This window comes from Schistocerca serialis, chromosome 1 (genome assembly GCF_023864345.2).
Source record: "Schistocerca serialis cubense isolate TAMUIC-IGC-003099 chromosome 1, iqSchSeri2.2, whole genome shotgun sequence".
In the NCBI taxonomy this organism is placed as follows: domain Eukaryota; kingdom Metazoa; phylum Arthropoda; class Insecta; order Orthoptera; family Acrididae; genus Schistocerca; species Schistocerca serialis.
Window position 1 is genome coordinate 418,844,097 of NC_064638.1, and position 18,593 is coordinate 418,862,689.

At 37.9% G+C, this 18,593-nt stretch overlaps 1 protein-coding gene and 1 pseudogene across 1 annotated transcript in view; one reads left to right on the forward strand and one right to left on the reverse strand.

Annotated features, from left to right (window-relative positions):
* Positions 1 to 1,506: 1,506 nt before the first annotated feature.
* The window catches only part of LOC126472000 (serine-rich adhesin for platelets), a 154,086-nt gene continuing 136,999 nt past the window's right edge, over positions 1,507 to 18,593 (reverse strand). The window contains exons 6-7 of the mRNA XM_050099903.1: positions 10,371 to 10,562; positions 1,507 to 6,362 (exon numbers count right to left, since the gene is read on the reverse strand). Coding sequence (XP_049955860.1) covers positions 3,205 to 6,362; positions 10,371 to 10,562 — 3,350 coding nt within the window. The 3' untranslated portion in view covers positions 1,507 to 3,204. The remainder of the gene's footprint in view (positions 6,363 to 10,370; positions 10,563 to 18,593) is intronic.
* LOC126426004 (5S ribosomal RNA) lies at positions 12,320 to 12,437 on the forward strand (annotated as a pseudogene).

The window sequence follows — 18,593 nt, forward strand, 5'->3', positions numbered from 1 at the left end:
TTATGATCAGAGTCCACATCTACTCCTCAAAATGTTTTATAATTTAATACATGATTCCTAAATCTCTGTCTTACTATTATATAATCAATCTGAAACCATCCATTGTCTCCAGGTCTCTTCCACAGGTACAGTCTTCTTTTATGATTCTTAAACCAAGTGTTAGTGATGAATAAATTGTGCTCTGCGTAGAACTCTTTCATTCCTTTCCCCCAATCCATATTCACCTACTATTTTTCCTTCCCTTCCTTTTCCTACTATTGAATCCCAGTTCCCCATCACTATTAAAATTTCATATCCCTTAATTGTCTGAATAATTTCTTTTATCTCGTCATACATTTATTGAGTCTGTTCATCATCTCCAGACCTAGTTGGCATATAAACTTTTACTACTGTAGTAGGTGTGGGCTTCGTGTCCATCTTGGCTATGGTAATGTGTTCACTATGGTGTTTGCAGTAGCTTACCCACATTCCTATTTGCTTATTCATAACTAAGGCAGATATATTCGTGATCCCATAAATCAAGTAATGCCAGAAAGATGTACATTTTGATACAAGCTTTACAACAAAGTAAGTGATAGCATAGATATGCCTCTAAAATATCAAGGAGCAATATTATGTGAGGGATCTGCCCCCTTCCCAAATCGCTCCTACAGTAACCATGAAGACAAGATTACAGGTATTCAAGCTGTGATTTTTCTCATGCTCCATATGAGAATGTTGGTGTAGTGACACATGCTCTCTGCCATGCACTTCATTGCAGAATATCGTTTCTGATGGAGATGACCTCCTCAGAAGAAGAAGAAGAAGAAGATGAAGAAGAAGAAGTACTGACTACAAAATGACACATACAAAGTGTATGAAAGTATGTGCAGCACGTCACTAGAAGTGCATTTTACAGACTCTTATATTGACTAGCTCACACATAACTGTAGTGGTGTGTTAAATGAATGTGCTGAAAAAATCCAAAAATATGTTTCTTCTATAGAAATATTGTATGAAGGGAAGTGAGTATCTTCTACATGGCCAGATTATTGTTTAAGTGTAATTCAAACAAGAAAGACATTCAGCATGAGAAAAAAAATGTATTCATTTATTGTGGCCCTTTTTTTCACTTTTCTATAAATGTTTAGAACTGAATGAGATTTCTGTGTCATGCACTAGTTTCTGAGCTCCATTGATGTGGCATACTTAGCAACATCATACAAACGTGGCCAGTTTCTTCAGTTCCAATCACTGTTCCACTAACTATCTCTGAACTGTGTAGACAAATGTTATTATGCGTAAATTATCCAGACTATTTAAGAAAATAAACTGATTTGAATTCAAAAGACAATTACAACCAAAATTACAATGTATCTATCTAGGGAAAAAAAACAATTTTTTGTTGATAATTGTTGTCTTCCTTGGAGTATGGTTCGCATGTCTGAGTAAATATTCCTTAATTGGTTTTTTAATCACTTGTTTGATGAAAAAGCAAACATTTTAAGTACATAAAAAACACTTTATTTAAATATTTTTTACATGATATTTATTTCCATACAGCACAGAATATTAAGCTTTATGTCACATCAACAGACATCTGTATAGAAAAATGATTATTTCCATACATTTATTAGGAGTTCTAAGGTTAAATTTCAGTCTTTTGAGAAGTCTCAGTGTTTGACACATTTTCCCTGTATTTAAAATTTAATGTATTACATAATAAAATATCAATATGCGAAGTTGCAGGTCTCTATGACACACAAAGATCTGAATCTGCACCAGATTTCAATGTAACTTTCAACTGTTGATAGCACTATAATAATTCATAAAGCAACTATCACAGCTTGAAAATGCAGTTCACCTTACAGTTTCAGTTTACATTTCTTAAAAGTATGTCTGTATTCATTGGCTTGTTAATAGCACCTACACTTCACATACTGTGAGCAATTTATTTTATATCTCCATTTTTACAGCAAAATTTTGTAAGATGTGGTAAATTTCCACCTGTTGAGTGGGAAACTAACAATTATGTAGTGGAATGGCATTGACAAAAGATTTTTAAAATCTTAATTAAAAGATAAAATTATTTCATTGATAATAATGTTTTATTTTGTCAATGTCAGTCACCTATTGAATGGTTCATCTTTCAGCCAGATTTTGGTAATTTTCTTCTCAGAATGATTTGTCATTGTAATATCATAAACTGACAAATTTCTTTACATACACTTTATTTGGAATTCCAAGCGGTTACCTTAACTCACATTACCCGGACGGATAATCTGCAGACCTGCGACATATTGTTTGGGCAATATCAAAATCTCCAGAACAAAATGCACACAGAATGTCTCATTCCAACATAACATAAACTATGAACATGTCAACTGTAGAATAAATATCTCTGCTGGTGAGAAGAACACCACATTTTAAATCATTCCATAGACTGCAGTCAAGAGAATGCATGGAGGTAATAAAATAAATAAATTTGTACAAGGGAAGAGCCAAAACAATTGTAGAAAAGTATTTTCAAAACTATAAAACACTTGTGTAAACAACAACTCATGTTACTTACACATGTGATGGCTTTGAAACACATTTATTTATGTTTACATGAATATCAGTAAACAGCATAGATCTACATTTAAGTTCACTGCACTTCTATCAGCTTTGTTTGTAAAATTTAAGACTAGCAATATGACACCTTATAGGTGAACTTCATGCTAATTCTGCTTCCCATATTTGTTACTTCTAACAATATCCAGTGACAAGGCTGTGAAACCTAATTGAGCCATGCAAAAAGTGTTCTGTCTTACAATTGTTTCCAGAAGCATTTTGGTGATGGAGTTTCCCCTTAATGATATCTCATTAACCCACAATAAATATTACTTTTGCTTCATGCTTACACATATTTCTTTTATAACTGTAGTCATGATGGTACTTTTGGAATAAGTACTAATATTTTACCAAGTCATACTTCCTATAATACTACAAATAACTATTGCAAAAAGATATACTAAATTAAATGCCTGAGCAACTGATGTACAATTAACATAGACAAATCAAACTAACAATGAGCAATATAATACTGTTGAAGCTATACATGAAGATGCATGTACAAGATGAATCTTAATGAGAACTGTTCATTTAAATAAGTTGTGAAAGATGAAAATGTATGAATATGCAGGCAAACTAAATGATGTTCTGTAGTGAAAAGGCCATCACATTCTAATGGTGATACAGCTTCCTAAAGAATTCTTGCAGAACAAGGAGGTCATGTTTATCAAGATTTTCACTGTCTTCACTGCGGAAATTTCTCTTTTTTATTGTCTGTCCTGGACCTTCATCCTCACTGCCTGGCATATGCTCACTGTCTTCCCCATTGTCACTCCTTTCTGTGTTGTGATTTATCAATTTCTGTGAATTTTCAGTATGAACAGAGTATTCAGCAGCTGAATTAGAAAAATCATGTGGTGTAGTGTTATCAGTGAACTCTTCTGTTGCATCTGTAACATCTGTCGTACTTAAGATGGATGTATTTTCTTCCTCAGTTATTTTTTCTGCTTTTTTTAACCAGCTTTCTGGAAGTGTAACTGTTTCAGGAGTTGTTTTTTCCTGGCGTGATTCAGACACGTTTTGCTGCAGCTCAGTTCCACTTAATGACACATTGTGTCTGAATGATACAACTTCTGGCAGTATTTTTGGTGCTTCATCAGTTGAGCTGCTGTTTCCTGTTATTGCTTTTATGTGTGAATCATGACTTGCGGACTGCTGATTTATTGATGTCCCATTATAATTACTTATCATTGTAGCAGGTACATCAGTTTTTGGTTGCTCTGTAACTTTCTCTGTCGTAACTGGTTGTTCAGAAGTGGGAAAAGTTTCTGCTTCCTCAGTCGTAATTTCTGTGGTGGTTTCTACATGTTCTGCATCTATAAAACTGTCTGCAGCCACTTTTACTGCAGAAATTCTTTCCTGGGGTATACTCTTACTTTCCATTGAAATTTCTGGACTGGTATTGTCTTCTGTTGTTGTTAAATCAATATTTTCTGTAAAAGAACTTTCCTCATGGATAACTGATTCAGTTGTAAGAACATCACCTCCCCCTTCAGCACTCATGTTATGTTTTTTCTTAGATATTCCACTCTGATCATTTAGAAATCCAGTCATGTAACCCTTTTCCAAGAGTTTCTTTGTTTCTGCATCATTTGTTTGAGCAGTAATAGTTGCTACAGAAGGCAGTGTATCATTTGTAACATTGTCCATTTTTAAAGGTGGAATCACATCCATTACCTTTTCAGTTTGCTCTTCTTTTGCGCTACTTGCTTCTTCTTCATCTTCTGCAACTACTACATCCATCTGATGAAGTGCCATTTCATCTTTAAACAGTAACACTGGTGGTTCTTCTCTTATGAATGTATCTGATGCATCTGAGTCAGAGATATGTGTTCTGCTTTGGACATCAGTGGGCTTTTGAGGCTTGACTTCAAGATTTTCTGCAGTTTCACTAGATTTGTCATAATCTGCAACTGAGCTTCCATTTTGTGGGAGACTCTCAATATCATCTGACATTTTGTAACTTTCTTGCGAGATAAGTTTGCTGCTTTCAGAACTGGTTCCATTTATTACAGAATTATTTGCATTTCCATCAAGTATTTTCAGGAGCACCTCATCATGCCTTGTTGCATTTGTCATTGAGGAAGCATTAACAGTTTCATTGTTAATTTGAGATAGTAGGTTAGTTTCTTCTGTAACTCCTTCTAACGTAGTTAGATCAACACTCAAAGATAATTCCTCAAATTCTGTTGTTGGAGTAGGGTGCTGATTGTTTGACTTAAAAGCTACATCATCTTTTTGGTTGATTATTATTCCTGTTGAAGTTTCATATGGAATTTCTGTTGTAGTTTGACTAGACTCCTTATCATAATCTGTCGTTGAGACTTTTTCGTCAAATGCTGAGCCACTATCTGTTACTCCAAAAGCTTCAATTGTAGTTGGCTTTCTGCTGTCATGTTTATCATACTTGTAAATTATTCTGTCGGTAGTAATTGGTGGTCTGTTATCATCAGTTGATTCTTCATCATCATCGGTTATTATTCCACCATCAAACTCGTCATCATCTGTGACACGTATATTTGTAATAATGGGCGAAGTTCTCTGTGTTTCAGCTTTTTCATTTTCAGTTACGGAAAATTTTTCTTCGTTATCACTGGTACTGTCATTTTCTTCATTTGCTTTTTGTGTAACAATATTAATGTCAAACTGGTCTTTGTTTACTGACTGATTTTCTCTTGCTTCAGTCTCAAGCTCATGAGACTTAGTAATGTGATGAACTAAGCTCTCTGTCGTATAACTGTCACTGCCAATACCTTGAGTGGTGTAAGAATGTTCACTGGTTTGGTCTATTTCTTTTGTAACAAAGTCATTTTGTACATTATTTAAAGCCTCAGGGAACTCTTCATTTGCTCTTGGTTCATTATCAAAACTTACTGAAACATTATCACTGTCAGGTTGAACTGTAGAAGTGATAGCACTGTGTTCTTGAAATTCAAGATTTACTGTGTCCCCTTCTGTCAAATACTCCACTGTACTAGCAGTAGAAATATCCTGACCATCACTGGGATCTTCTGTCAGGTTTTCATCTGCATGAAAGGAAGTAACCGTGGGTAGATGTCCTTCATTTTTTGTTTGTTGGTTAGATTTCTTTACAAATGAATTTGTTTCAGCAAGTGTATTCCTTTCAGTAGCACCCAAAACATCTAAATCATTTTGAAATTCAGTTGTATGACCACCATTATTTTCAGACATCTCAGTTCTGAATTGTTGAGTGACTTTTTCTGAGTTTGCAGCAGCTTCACTTTCTAGAAGTTTCAAGGTAGTTTTGTCTGTTACATCTTCATTGGCACTATCAGTTATAGTCTCCAGGTTTGGTTGAATGGTTACAGTTGTTGAGCCTGGTATTTCTGCAACTGTCCTACTAGTAGTACTTGGTTTCTCATCTGTTATAATGTCTTTCACTGCTTCTTTGGAATAATTAGGTGTCTGTAGCATTTCAAACGAATTTGATTCAGTTGCTGCTTCTGTTACTTCATATGAAATCACCTCTTTCTGAATTATAGGTTTAATTTTGTCTGTATCTTCAGTGATCATTGGCCCTTCTTGCTCCTCAGATTTTACTGCTTCATCACTCTGTGGGAGATCAATTTCATGTGTATTTGATTTTGCTGTAGCACCTGAAACTTCTCCTAATCTCAAAACTCTTTCATCTGTATTGGTTGAATCCAGTTGCTGGTCTTCATCCAGTAGCAATGTACGATGTATGTGATTATCAGTGTCTCCTGCCATAGTTGGAACAGGAAACTGTGGACGTTTCCTATTTATGGTCTCTGTAAACACAAAAAAAATCTGTTGATTTATAACTTTACATAGTTTTACTATACATTTAAAATAAAATTTAAAAAAATATTGGCCAGTGAACTCAAATAGTACCTTCTGTAATAAAATTGATGTAATAAGACAAATATTCCTTTGAAACATAGATGCTTAGGCTATTTTGGATACTAATGTATTTGATGTTCTGCACTTTCTTTTCTGCAGTTTGGATGGGTTTCAAATGAAGTGACTTTAACTGGGTTGATAAACATTTTTAAAATGTTAATTTAGTGGCACAAATGTAAGATATTTCACAGAAACAGCTGCTACAGCTCACAGTGACCATTTATTATGTTCCTGAGGACAGGCAGCATTAATGTATGGTTCAATATTTGGTGATATACACCAGAGGAAAGAGAGTCCCCCATTCAGGTCTCTCGGCAGAGATTACTCAGAAAAACAAATCTAACATCCTAAGAATTGAAAGCTGTAATGTTTGACCACTTAAGCAACTAAACAGAGTAAAGAATGGGAATGTGGGTTTTAAGGGAGAGGGTACGGAGTCATTCCAATCCCGGGAGTGGAAAGACTTACCTTAGGGGGAAAAAAGGACAGGTATACACTCGCATACACACACATATCCATCCGCACATACACAGACAAACACAAGCAGACATTTGTAAAGGCAAAGAGTTTGGGCAAAGATGTCAGTCGAGGCGGAAGTACATAGGCAAAGATGTTGTTGAATGACAGGTGAGGTATGAGCGGCGGCAACTTGAAATTAGCGGAGGTTGAGGCCTGGCAGGTAACGAGACGGTTGCTTCGTCAGGAAAGAGGGAACGACGAAAGGAAGTGGGTTTTAAGGGGGAGGGTAAGGAGTCATTCCAATCCCGGGAGCGCACTCCCTAAGGTAAGTCTTTCCGCTCCCGGGATTGGAATGACTCCTTACCCTCTCCCTTAAAACCCACTTCCTTTCGTCTTTCCCTCTCCTTCCCTCTTTCCTGACGAAGCAACCATTTGTTGTGAAAGCTAGAATTTTGTGTGTATGTTTGTGTGTCTATCGACCTGCCAGCGCTTTCGTTCGGTAAGTCACATCATCTTTGTTTTATATATATATATATATATATTTGTGACAGGAACCATTCCACATGGGAAAAATATACCTAAAAACAAAGATGATGTGACTTACCAAACGAAAGCGCTGGTACGTCGATAGACACACAAACAAACACAAACATGCACAAAAAATTCAAGCTTTCGCAACAAACTGTTGCCTCATCAGGAAAGAGGGAAGGAGAGGGAAAGACGAAAGGATGTGGGTTTTAAGGGAGAGGGTAAGGAGTCATTCCAATCCTGGGAGCGGAAAGACTTACCTTAGGGGGAAAAAAGGACAGGTATACACTCGCACACACACTCATATCCATCCGCACATACACAGACACAAGCAGACATTTGTAAAGTTTGGTAAGTCACATCATCTTTGTTTATATATATATATATATATATATATGTGTGTGTGTGTGTGTGTTGAAGTTAGAGATAGTGGGAATTAGCAAAATGTGGTGGCAGAAAACACAGCATTTTTGTTTGTGAGTACAAGGTTAACTGCACAAAATCAAGTAGAAGTAATGTGCGAGGAGCTTGCAACACCTATATCAATTAGAAGCAGGTTTATATTATGCAACTTGTGTCTGTAATTATGAAGTATTTATTCTTTGTTAGTTAAGGTCATTGATTTGTGACAGGAAATTTAAAGTTTGTAATGTGTACATGGAAAAAAGATAAATGATTGTTTAAAATGATGAAAATTTATAATATGTGTAAGTTTATAAGATAAACAATGTGTACTGGAAGCTGGTTCATGCTTAGGGCACTTGTATTGTAAAATGTAAAAGATGTAGTGAAGTCACTCCACAGGGAAGTGGCATGGCGCAATGTAAAACGTGGTTTTGGCGGTAGAACTGGGCGGCTCCTTGGTGTGGATGGTACGCAGTCAGTGGCTATTTGTTGCATGGTACACATCTTCAGATGTGGATTTGGCTGTTGCTTGGTACTCTTGGCAATAAGGAATGGCTCTAATAAGTTGAATAAATGTTGCCAAGAACAAATTTTACAGAGCATTCAAACATCAAGAGCCATGAGTTACCTGCCACGTCCCTTGCCACCACAACTTCGCCACTGCTCCACGAACTTCATACATATAGATATGTATCAGAGCATGGACCAGTTAATTTGTGTTAGTGATTTTAATATTAATCCAAATGCTATTAATCTGTGTTTGGAGCCGTATCTTCTATCCTGATCATGAACCTATGCAAGGTCCCCTCCTAAGTGTTTATAAAACCAAGTATTCAGTTTCAAATGAACTAGTGATTTATTTATGTTTTTCAAATGTGCAAGGATAAAAAAATTGAAGTTAATTAGAATTTTGCTAAAGTACTCTCAGCTTACTGCAGAGTATCGTTTTGCAAAAGTACTGTGCCAGATTGTTTTAATGTTACTGTGTAGTATCAAAATCAAGAACTCAGATGGCAGGCCAGTGTTAAGCAAAGAGGGAAGGTCAAAAGGTGGAAAGAATATTTAGGAAAGTGGAGGGGGTAAAAATTGTAGATGGAGACCAAGCCTAGGCTACTGTAAGTAGTGTCAACTGGATGTAGATTCCAGTAGCTATGCAGAAGTGAAGCAACATCAAACCAGTCTTTAAACTGAAATCCAGAACAGCAATTTTATCTTTAAAGCATTGTTTACATCCTTCAGTGTTGTTTTATGACACAAGCGTACTAACTGAGCATCCAACCTAAACCCAAAAGAAGAAGAACAGGTGACACCTGAAATGTCTCATCACTGTTTCACAGTCTCACAACGATTAATACTGTACAATTTTAAATAATCAAAATTATCTGCTGGTACCAGAAATGAACATTAAGGGTAACATGTGAACTGAATTAGTTTGAGTAAAATTCTCTACCTGGAGTTAACACAGAGAGAAACAACTCAAGAAGCTGGCATAAATTCACTTCATACTCTTAACCATTTCCATTGTGTTTGCTACAAGGTTATATTTTGCTGTCTTTAAGAATTTTCTCCTTGGTCAACACAGTTAAGACAAGAAAAGTGTTTACTGAACAGTAGTGATCAACAAGTTTCTTTCTTGTTTTTGGATGTACTATACTAGTCAATGCCAGGTCAGGACTGGTGTAGCTCATTTCCCATTTCGCTGAGAACAAATCATACCTGTACAGAGGTTATTATTATGATGAGGTCACAACCCGTCCCAAAGGCATTTTAAAGCTAATGCCAGTGGCTACCCATACCCTCCTCCCTCTGGGTGGACTCAGTGTACCCCTTCTGACTGAGACTAGTGTAAGTGCATGGTCACATACGACATTGTTTTCCAAGGTGTGTTGCACATCATGTATCAGAGGCAGGGCATGGGAGTCAGCACAGTATTTGCCTCAATGGGTATGGAAAACTGCTTAAAAACCACATCCAAGCTAGCCAGCATACTGGCACACATAAAAAATCTACTGGACGGATTCAACCCAGGGCCAGCGCACTTCAGTCTCTCAGATGCGAGTACTTTAACATGCTCAGCTATTGAGGTGTGTCACTAAGCTTCTGCCTGACTCAAAGTAAGAAATAAATTATTCTTACAATTCCGTGAATGAAATATGGATTTTAGTAGCCAGTGCAACAGTTTGTCTGATCATCAAGACTGATTTTAAATTAGCAGTAGGAGATAAACAACAGTTATTTAATGTCATTAAAAAAGCAGCAGCAATCAAGTTAATTTTGTATGCTAAAATCAACTTGAGTGAGTATAAATAGCTTTTAGCAGTTCGATGATAGTTAATTTGAATGTAGCATCTAAAAGCTCCTTCAGTCACATAATCTAAATATTGATGCATTCCAAATCACTGAAAGCTCTTTTACATGACAGCAACATGGGACAGGACAATTTAAAGAAAAAAAGAATGAATGATTTTTTAATGCTTCCTGTTACTCTTTGTGGCCATACTTACCCAGAGGAGGGCAGTGGTCATACTTGGGGCAGCAGGCACCTGGTTCATATCTTGGAGCACAGTCAAGTCTGCGATAGCATTCAAGTGCAGCACAGACTACATAACCACCCCTGCAGTAGCAAACATGGCACGGACGCTCAGCAGCTTGCACCTTTTCACCATTCTGATATATCTGTCCATTGAGCTCACATTCTGTAAGGAAAGGTCAAGTGTGACAGTGAGTACTTTACTTCATTGTCCTTCAACAAAATATTGTATGACTTGAATTTAGTAAGATAGTCAATGGAATCTGTGGCAAACATTTCCAGTCACAGGGAATCACAGGAGATTTACCTACAATAAAATCTTAGCATGTAGACATACTGATACACATTCTGACTGCACTGACAATGTGCAAATAATATGATTCCAATAGCAATGAAGTTATTGTTTCAAAATAGCCTGTAAACAATTTTTCTGGCTGTTATGAACCATGCATGAAAAGTTCTCAGTTAACTTGCTGCGTCAAATTTTGATAAAATCCCAAGCTTTCGATGACTACCTCCGTCATCTTCATCAGGGGTAAAACTGACTGTTGTGGACTGGTGAGGCTTCCACTTTTATAAGCAGTGGATGGCTTCTCATTGGCTAGATGACGTCGTGGTGAAAACGGCTTGTGCGCAGATGGCGGCCTCTGTGTCCATAGATTTTGATTGCACGCTCTATCCAGCGTTGCTTGCAGCGCCATATCGCAACAGACGGAGAACTGCGAGGAGTGTAAGAAGTCTCCCTCTGTGCTCTTTCTTTATCAATTGTGCGCTTACATGCATTGCTGAGTGCACAACCGGAGTCTCTGTTGAAGTTATTTTCACAGAGTCTAGTTTCAACTGCTTCCCTGATGACAGAGTCCCAAAAGTTTGAAGCATGAGTGAGTAGTCTTGTTTCATCGAATAAAATCTTATGTTTATTTAACAAACTGTGCTCAGCCACCGCTGATTTTTCTAGATACCTGTATTTCAGGTGACGCTGATGTTCAACACAGCGATCGGCAACAGTTCTTATAGACTGGCCCATGTAATTTTTGCCACACTTGCAAGGAATGCTGTAAATTCCCAGTACTCTCATGCTGAGATTTTCTTTCACGGGTCACAACATTTCCTTAATCTTCCTGGGTGGCTGGAAGACTGATCTGATCCCCTGCCGGCTCAGGACTCTGCCGATCTTGCTGGTCGTTGCTCCACAGAATGGTAGCCACGCGATGTGTTGGTCCTCTTGATCTGTTCGAACAGCGTCCTTCCAAGGTTTCTTCGCCATAGTAGATCTGATATCACAATCAGAATATCCATTTTTTGTGAATACCGTCATCAGATGGTTAATCTCGGAGCCGAGATGACCCTTGTCCAAAATAGTCCTTGCTCTGCATACCAAGGTATTCAGCATAGCTCTCTTCTGAGCTGGGTGGAGAAAACTATGTGCATTTAGATATAAATCTGTATGCGTCGGTTTTCTGTAAACTGAATGTCCGAGACATCCATCTGATTTTCGCTCCACCAGCACATCTAAGAAGGGTAACTTCCCATCCTTCTCCACATCCACTGTAAATCTTATGTTCTGATGTATACCATTCAAATGATCAACAAATGCTGGGTAGAGCGCACAATCAAAATCTATGGACACAGAGACCGCCATCTGCGCACACGCCGTTTTCACCATGATGTCATCCAGCCAATGAGAAGCCGTCCACTGCTTATAAAAGCGGAAGCCTCACTGGTCCATGACAGTCAGTTTTGTCCCTGACGAAGATGACAGAAGTAGTCATTGAAAGCTTGGGATTTTATCCAAATTTGATGCGGCAAGTAAACAGAGAACTTTTTATGCAAGGACTCCATCGCGAAAGACTTCATAGTCATATCATGTTATGAACCAGACTGGTAATTTGCAGACTTTTTATTACAATTTGAAATTAATGTGCCAATGGCCTTGTCACAGTGGTAAAACCTGTTCCCGTCAGATCACTGAAGTTAAGCATTGTCGGGCTGGGATAGCACTTGGATGGGTGACCATCCGGTCTGCCGAGCGCTGTTGGCAAGAGGAGGCACTCAGCCCTGGTGAGGCAAACTGAGGAGCTACTTGATTGAGAAGTAGTGGCTCCGGTTTCGGAAACTGACATACGGCTTGGAGAGTGGTGTGCTGAGTACATGCCCCTCCATTATCCGCATCCAGTGACACATGTGGGCTGAGGGTGACACGGCGGCCGGTCAGTACTGTTTGGGAGGAGTTTTGAAATTAATGTATTTAGAACAGAAAGGAGCAGGTATTTTGGAACCTCAATAAAAATCTCTCTACTTGAACGCATAATATTATGCTTAAGTGGATAGAGATATGCAAAATTTATCTGAAACTTTTTTGTAGTCACTGAAGTAACAAAACTAAATTTTAATTTCAAACATCATTATTGAGTTTATGTATGGTACCAGCTTATGGCAATACAACTGGATCATCATCTTGGACAGTTTTCAGCCTCTGGCTGGGTCTGTATGGAACATAGGCCTCTCCATCGTCTTCTGTCTTGCCACCATTCCGTCTTCACCTTGGTCCATTCTTCTCCTTTCTTCTGGATGCATTCCTCTACTCCTTTCAGCCCTCTGTCTCTTGGTCTTCCTCTTGGTCTTTTTCCTTTCAGTTTCATCTCGTGTATCCTCCTGGGTATCCTCTTCGCCTCCATTCTTGTTATGTGTCCATACCATCTCAGCTTTGATTTCTCTATCCCCTCCTGTAATGGTTCCACATACATTAACTCTCTGATCCTCTCATTTCTTAACCTGTCCATCCTTGTCACTCCAATACTGTTTCTCAAGAATTTCATCTCACTAGCTTGTTATCTGCTTTTCTCTCTTCCCAGGTTTCTGATGCTGTGTCAGGATCAGGACCTATTATAAAATAGGTACAACTAGATAACAGTGTAAAATGGAGTCAATACGTAGATAAATTTATCAAAGATTTTTTACCATCTTATTTCATACCTAGAAGCATCTGTCATTGTTTTTGACTGAGAGATGAAGGCATTTGCTTTTATATATATATTCAGTTCCATTTGTTGTTGAAATGGTCTACTTGAACAGTGCAACTAAACTGAATGAAGTATTTTGTGCATAGTAGACAATCACATATTGTGCATTCCATCGTCAAAGATCTTGGAATTCCTATATTCCCTTCCCTATACATCTGTTTATTAAATTTGTTTATTTCCAATTATAAAATCATTTTCAAATAATCTTGTGACTTCCTTAACCATAAAACAGTAAATCTGTCATCAATGCATAAGTTGGTTTGAACACCACAGTGTCTTTCTAGGCAAGGTCTCACAGGAAGTGTTATGCCCTTGCTTTCGTCTGACCTTTCAGTTGACTTATACTTTAACTTGGCCTTCAAACCACAGTGCAACTTCGCATATTTCACTTTAACAAGCCATTGCCATAGGTGAAAGAAGTAATGAAGTGACCAAAAAAATCCTAGCTCCCTAAACTTTTGGGTTTGTAGTCTGCCACTTACACACCGAACCACAACCACAATACAAAACCTAAAAATAATTTTTATGTCGACTTCAGCTCTTTGTCTAAGGTAAAGAGTATCTGTAATCTGGTGCAGAAGTCTTCAACAAACTTCTGTGTGATGCAAAGCAAGAACTGGGAATTCCAAGAAGTTCAAAAATAAATGAAAAACTCACTTCATTAGGCATCTATTAATCTGATTGTGTTGATCCAAGGGTCATTAATTCCTGTTAGCTGAATGCCATGTAGCTATGCTAGTTGTTAACATCTTTTTACAGCATGCCTGCAATAATTGTTGTTCTTTGATAATTATCAATATTATGTATAGCATATTCCATCAGTTCTTGGAGGAACATAGACATATTAATAACATGAATACAAATTGTTAATGTTCCATAATATTATTTCTTAATTCTTTATATGCAAATAATCTAATGGAAAATGAAATATTAGTTTTGAACATCAATACTTTGTATTCGACTTATTAAAATTATCAGTATGGTCATAAAGTAAAAGTCATATGGCATGACTGGTTGGAAGACCATGAAGGGCAGATTCAGTTACCTAATGGTAAAGATTTTTCTTGTCCTTTGCACCCACAGGCACTTTCCTTCGCAAAGTGTGAGAGCTGTGAGTGTAACTGTACATAGCTGTAATGGTGTGCGCATAGTGTCGTGTCATGTTGATGTTGGGGATGATGAGAGAAGGGAGAGGGGGAAACCCAGTGCCAGCACATAGTCTAGTCCTCTCAAAGAGCACCAAGGGGCCCTCTGGGCTTAACACCCCCATCCGATGAATTAATCACCATCAACTATGTCATATGCCCTCACTTCATGAGCCACTGCAGAGAGATTTGGAATTTAATCCAGGACATTTGCACAAAGACTGGTGATTATGGACTTCACACCACCATCCCTCCTGTCTCCACTGTCATGAAGGCAAAGGAAAAATTGTCAACTGTAGGCGACATTCCCGGATGGGCACCCAGTCAAATACTGGCCACGATAGTTGATTAACTTTGGTGATCTGATGGGAACCAGTGTATCCACTGCAGCCTAGGGTAATATGGTCATGTAAATATTAATTTAGTACTTATCTTACAACTTATTCTGGTTTGATCTTGTAAACGTTAACGTAGTGGTAGGTGATAAACTGTAGCATTTTAATAGAACTGTGGAATCTGCAAGGTTCTTTTTTCCTTTCTTTTTTGCCAAAGAAGCTGCTTTACCTCTAATTGTAATGTCTGTAAGTTATCTTAAATGCAAATATTATAATACTTGATTATTGTCAATGGAGTATTTAGAATTAGTTTGTAACCACTGCTTCTCTATGTTACTGTATACCTTGATTTGTCTCATATTCATGGAGGTCCTGCTTCATAATGGGATGAACAGATAGCAGTGAATGAGAATGAAAATATCAAACACTAAACACATGCCTAATTGTCATTTGATTATGTCATCATCATCACCACCACCATAATCATCATCATCAACTCATTGTCACTAAGGCTACTGAGGGTCTACTTTAGACTTCTGCACATACTAGTCTTCAGCTTTAATTATTATATTATATCCTAGCAGTTTCCTGATTTTAACTACCCATCTTCTGTCAGTTCATATCCAGCTTGTTTCTTTTCACAAAGAATTCGACAAAAAGATATAGCCTTAGTTCATATTTCATCAGACCATTGGCTTTATGCTGTACTTATTCTTTTGATTTTGTACTGTAGCATCCTCTATGTCTCTCTATTCTTTTATGTATGTATTAGTATTTGTATCATCTCTACATTTCCAACATGGTGGTTTCCATTACGGAGCAAACAAATTTCAATTTTTGACCATCTCAGTGCTATAGTACAAAATTGTTAAAGCTTTCATGGCTGCTTGTTGACAAATTGACTGTTGTCTTTTGTCTCAGGTTCTTCAGTCAACATTTGTGTTTTTCTAATGTTTTGCCAGCACGTGTGGCTGGCATAGCCAAAGCTTCACCCTCCAGTCTGCCACCAGCAATGGAGGGTGAAGCTTTGACAATGTCTGCCACTCGTGCTGGCAAAACATCAGAAAAATCACGAAACAAATGTTGGCTGAAGAACCCGAGACGGAAGCCAACAGGCAGTTTGTTAATGCAATAGACTTGAACAATCGGTACATAGTAATTGCAGATTTTACGTTTCAAGTGCAATGGAAATTTACTTTTATATACAAGATTCAACTTCTCAGATGATTTCATCATCATTTTTGTTGTATTATTTTTCTCTTTTCATATCCATTTGCTCATTGTTTCCTTGCTCAAAGTATGTGAACTTCTCAGCTGATCGTGTAACATTGTTGTTTTAAGCTTTTTTCTATATCTTTGAGTTCATAAAGTCTTTCTTGCAATTCTTCTGCAGCTGAAGCAAACAAAACAATATTATTTGCAGATCAAAGTTAGTTCTATAATATTCATTGCTGCATACCCCATCATCCACTGTACTCATTTAAAATCTGTTTTAAAGCAGAGTAACTTAACATGATGTTGCTGAAACGAATTTTGACTGTTCCAGCATCTTTATGCAACCTGATCGAAACTTCCTAAATACTTGCACTGCATTACAACAAAATGATGATTGCGTTCAGCAATTTTGCCGAGATTTTAACACCCAACCACGTTGTCTGGCCACAGAAGCTAGCAAACATTTCTGGCATGAAATTTTTTCAGTTACTGCGTATTCGCTACATGGGAGCTGAGAGAAAGAAATTGTTATCCAAATATGACCTAACACTAAAAGAGCACTTGCAACATATTAACGACAAGCAACTTCGTTAGAATAATCTGAACCACAACGTACAAAATGAATTACATTAATGTCCAAATTTTTTATCAACGAAATTATAAACAGAGTCAAACAAACAAAATATTATGTCTTCATGCTCGATTGTACCAGGGATTCGAGCCGCTTGGAACAAAACTCACTAATTAAGATTTTGTAATTCCTCAACTGGGGAGATAGAGGAACATTTCGTTGGGTTTATTCCCGTCGCAGAAACAATCGGAGAGTATTTAATAAATGCCATTTTAAGAAACTAGAAAATAATGGCGTAGACATCCGAAACCGTCGAGGACGGGATATGATAATGGTGCCAATATGGTTGGCATTAATAAAGGTGTTAGAACAGGAATACTGACCATTGTTGGAATTTGCTTTTGCTAGATGCCGCTAAAACTTCTACGAGAGCTAAAACGTTTTTTGGCTTCATCAATAAAGTTTATGTGCCATTTACAAAATCAAGCAAGCGTTGGGATCTTATAAGAACTAAACTGTCCGCCCCGGTAGCTGAGTGGTCAGCGTGACAGACTGTCAATCCTAAGGGCCCGGGTTCGATTCCCGGCTGGGTCGGAGATTTTCTCCGCTCAGGGACTGGGTGTTGTGTTGTCCTGATCATCATCATTTCATCCCCATCGACGCGCAGGTCGCCGAAGTGGCGTCAAATCGAAAGACCTGCACCAGGCGAGCGGTCTACCCGACGGGAGGCCCTAGCCACACGACATTTCCGTTATAAGAACTAAACTGAAATTGGCATTGAAACCTCTGTCTGAGCCGCGCGGGATTAGCCGAGCGGTCCAATGTGTTGCAGTCATGACTGTGTGGCTGGTCCCGGCGGAGGTTCGAGTCCTCCCTCGGGCATGGTTGTTTGTGTTTGTCCTTAGGATAATTTAGGTTAAGTAGTGTGTAAGCTTAGGGACTGATGACCTTAGCAGTTAAGTCCCATAAGATTTCACACACATTTGAGCATTTGAACCTCTGTCTGAAACACGGTGGGAAAGTAGAATCGGAGTCGTAAAAGCGATATGTTTGCAATTTGATGATGTCATCGAGAGTGTGAGTGACCTAAAAAATAGAACTAATGATTCCGAAGCTCTTAGCGACTGTGAAGCAGTCTTGAAGGAAATGTTAATTTTTGACTTTATTGTCGCAATACACGTGTGGTATGAGACTTTACTACGTGTCAACAATATAAGTAAACTATGGCAATTGGTTCAAGTGAAGTTGATATATTACGTTCATTTCGTGACTGGATTCAAGAATTCCGTTTTGAAACAAGCGTTGCAGAAGCTCGATTGTTTGTAGAAAAAAAGTAATTACGAAATTGAGTCTCGGTTTAAAAAAAGAGAGTAGCACAGAAAAAACGAATGTTCTGTTACAAACAAGTGGATGAACTTATACAATCTGTTGAAATGCAATACAGAGTTATCTTTTTTAACACAATGGTAGACGCTGTAATAGTCGACACTGAATGTCGAATCAAAGCGCTCGACGAATATTTTGAACGATTTGGTTTTATTTATGACGTGAATTATTTGAAATCGTTATCCAAGGACGACCTTCACAAACATTGTAATAATTTAGGCTCAATACGTTGTTTAGGCGAAGTTCGGAACATCCGTGCTTCATCTGTATTCTAACCCGGACCCATCTCGGAGAATGATCATAAGCAAACGCTTACACCACTGCGCCACCGGGTGGGGGGGGGGGGGGGGGGGGGCTAATAAAAGTTGTAGAACTCTCAATAAAAATACAAAGAAGGAGTCGTTTATTTATTTAATTGCAGGAAAGTGGGTGCTGAAAAAGATAAAAGTTTATTCCTCATTCTAAAAATATTTCAGTTAAAACAGAAACGAAATAACACCACGAGCGTTTCTTGGATCAGTA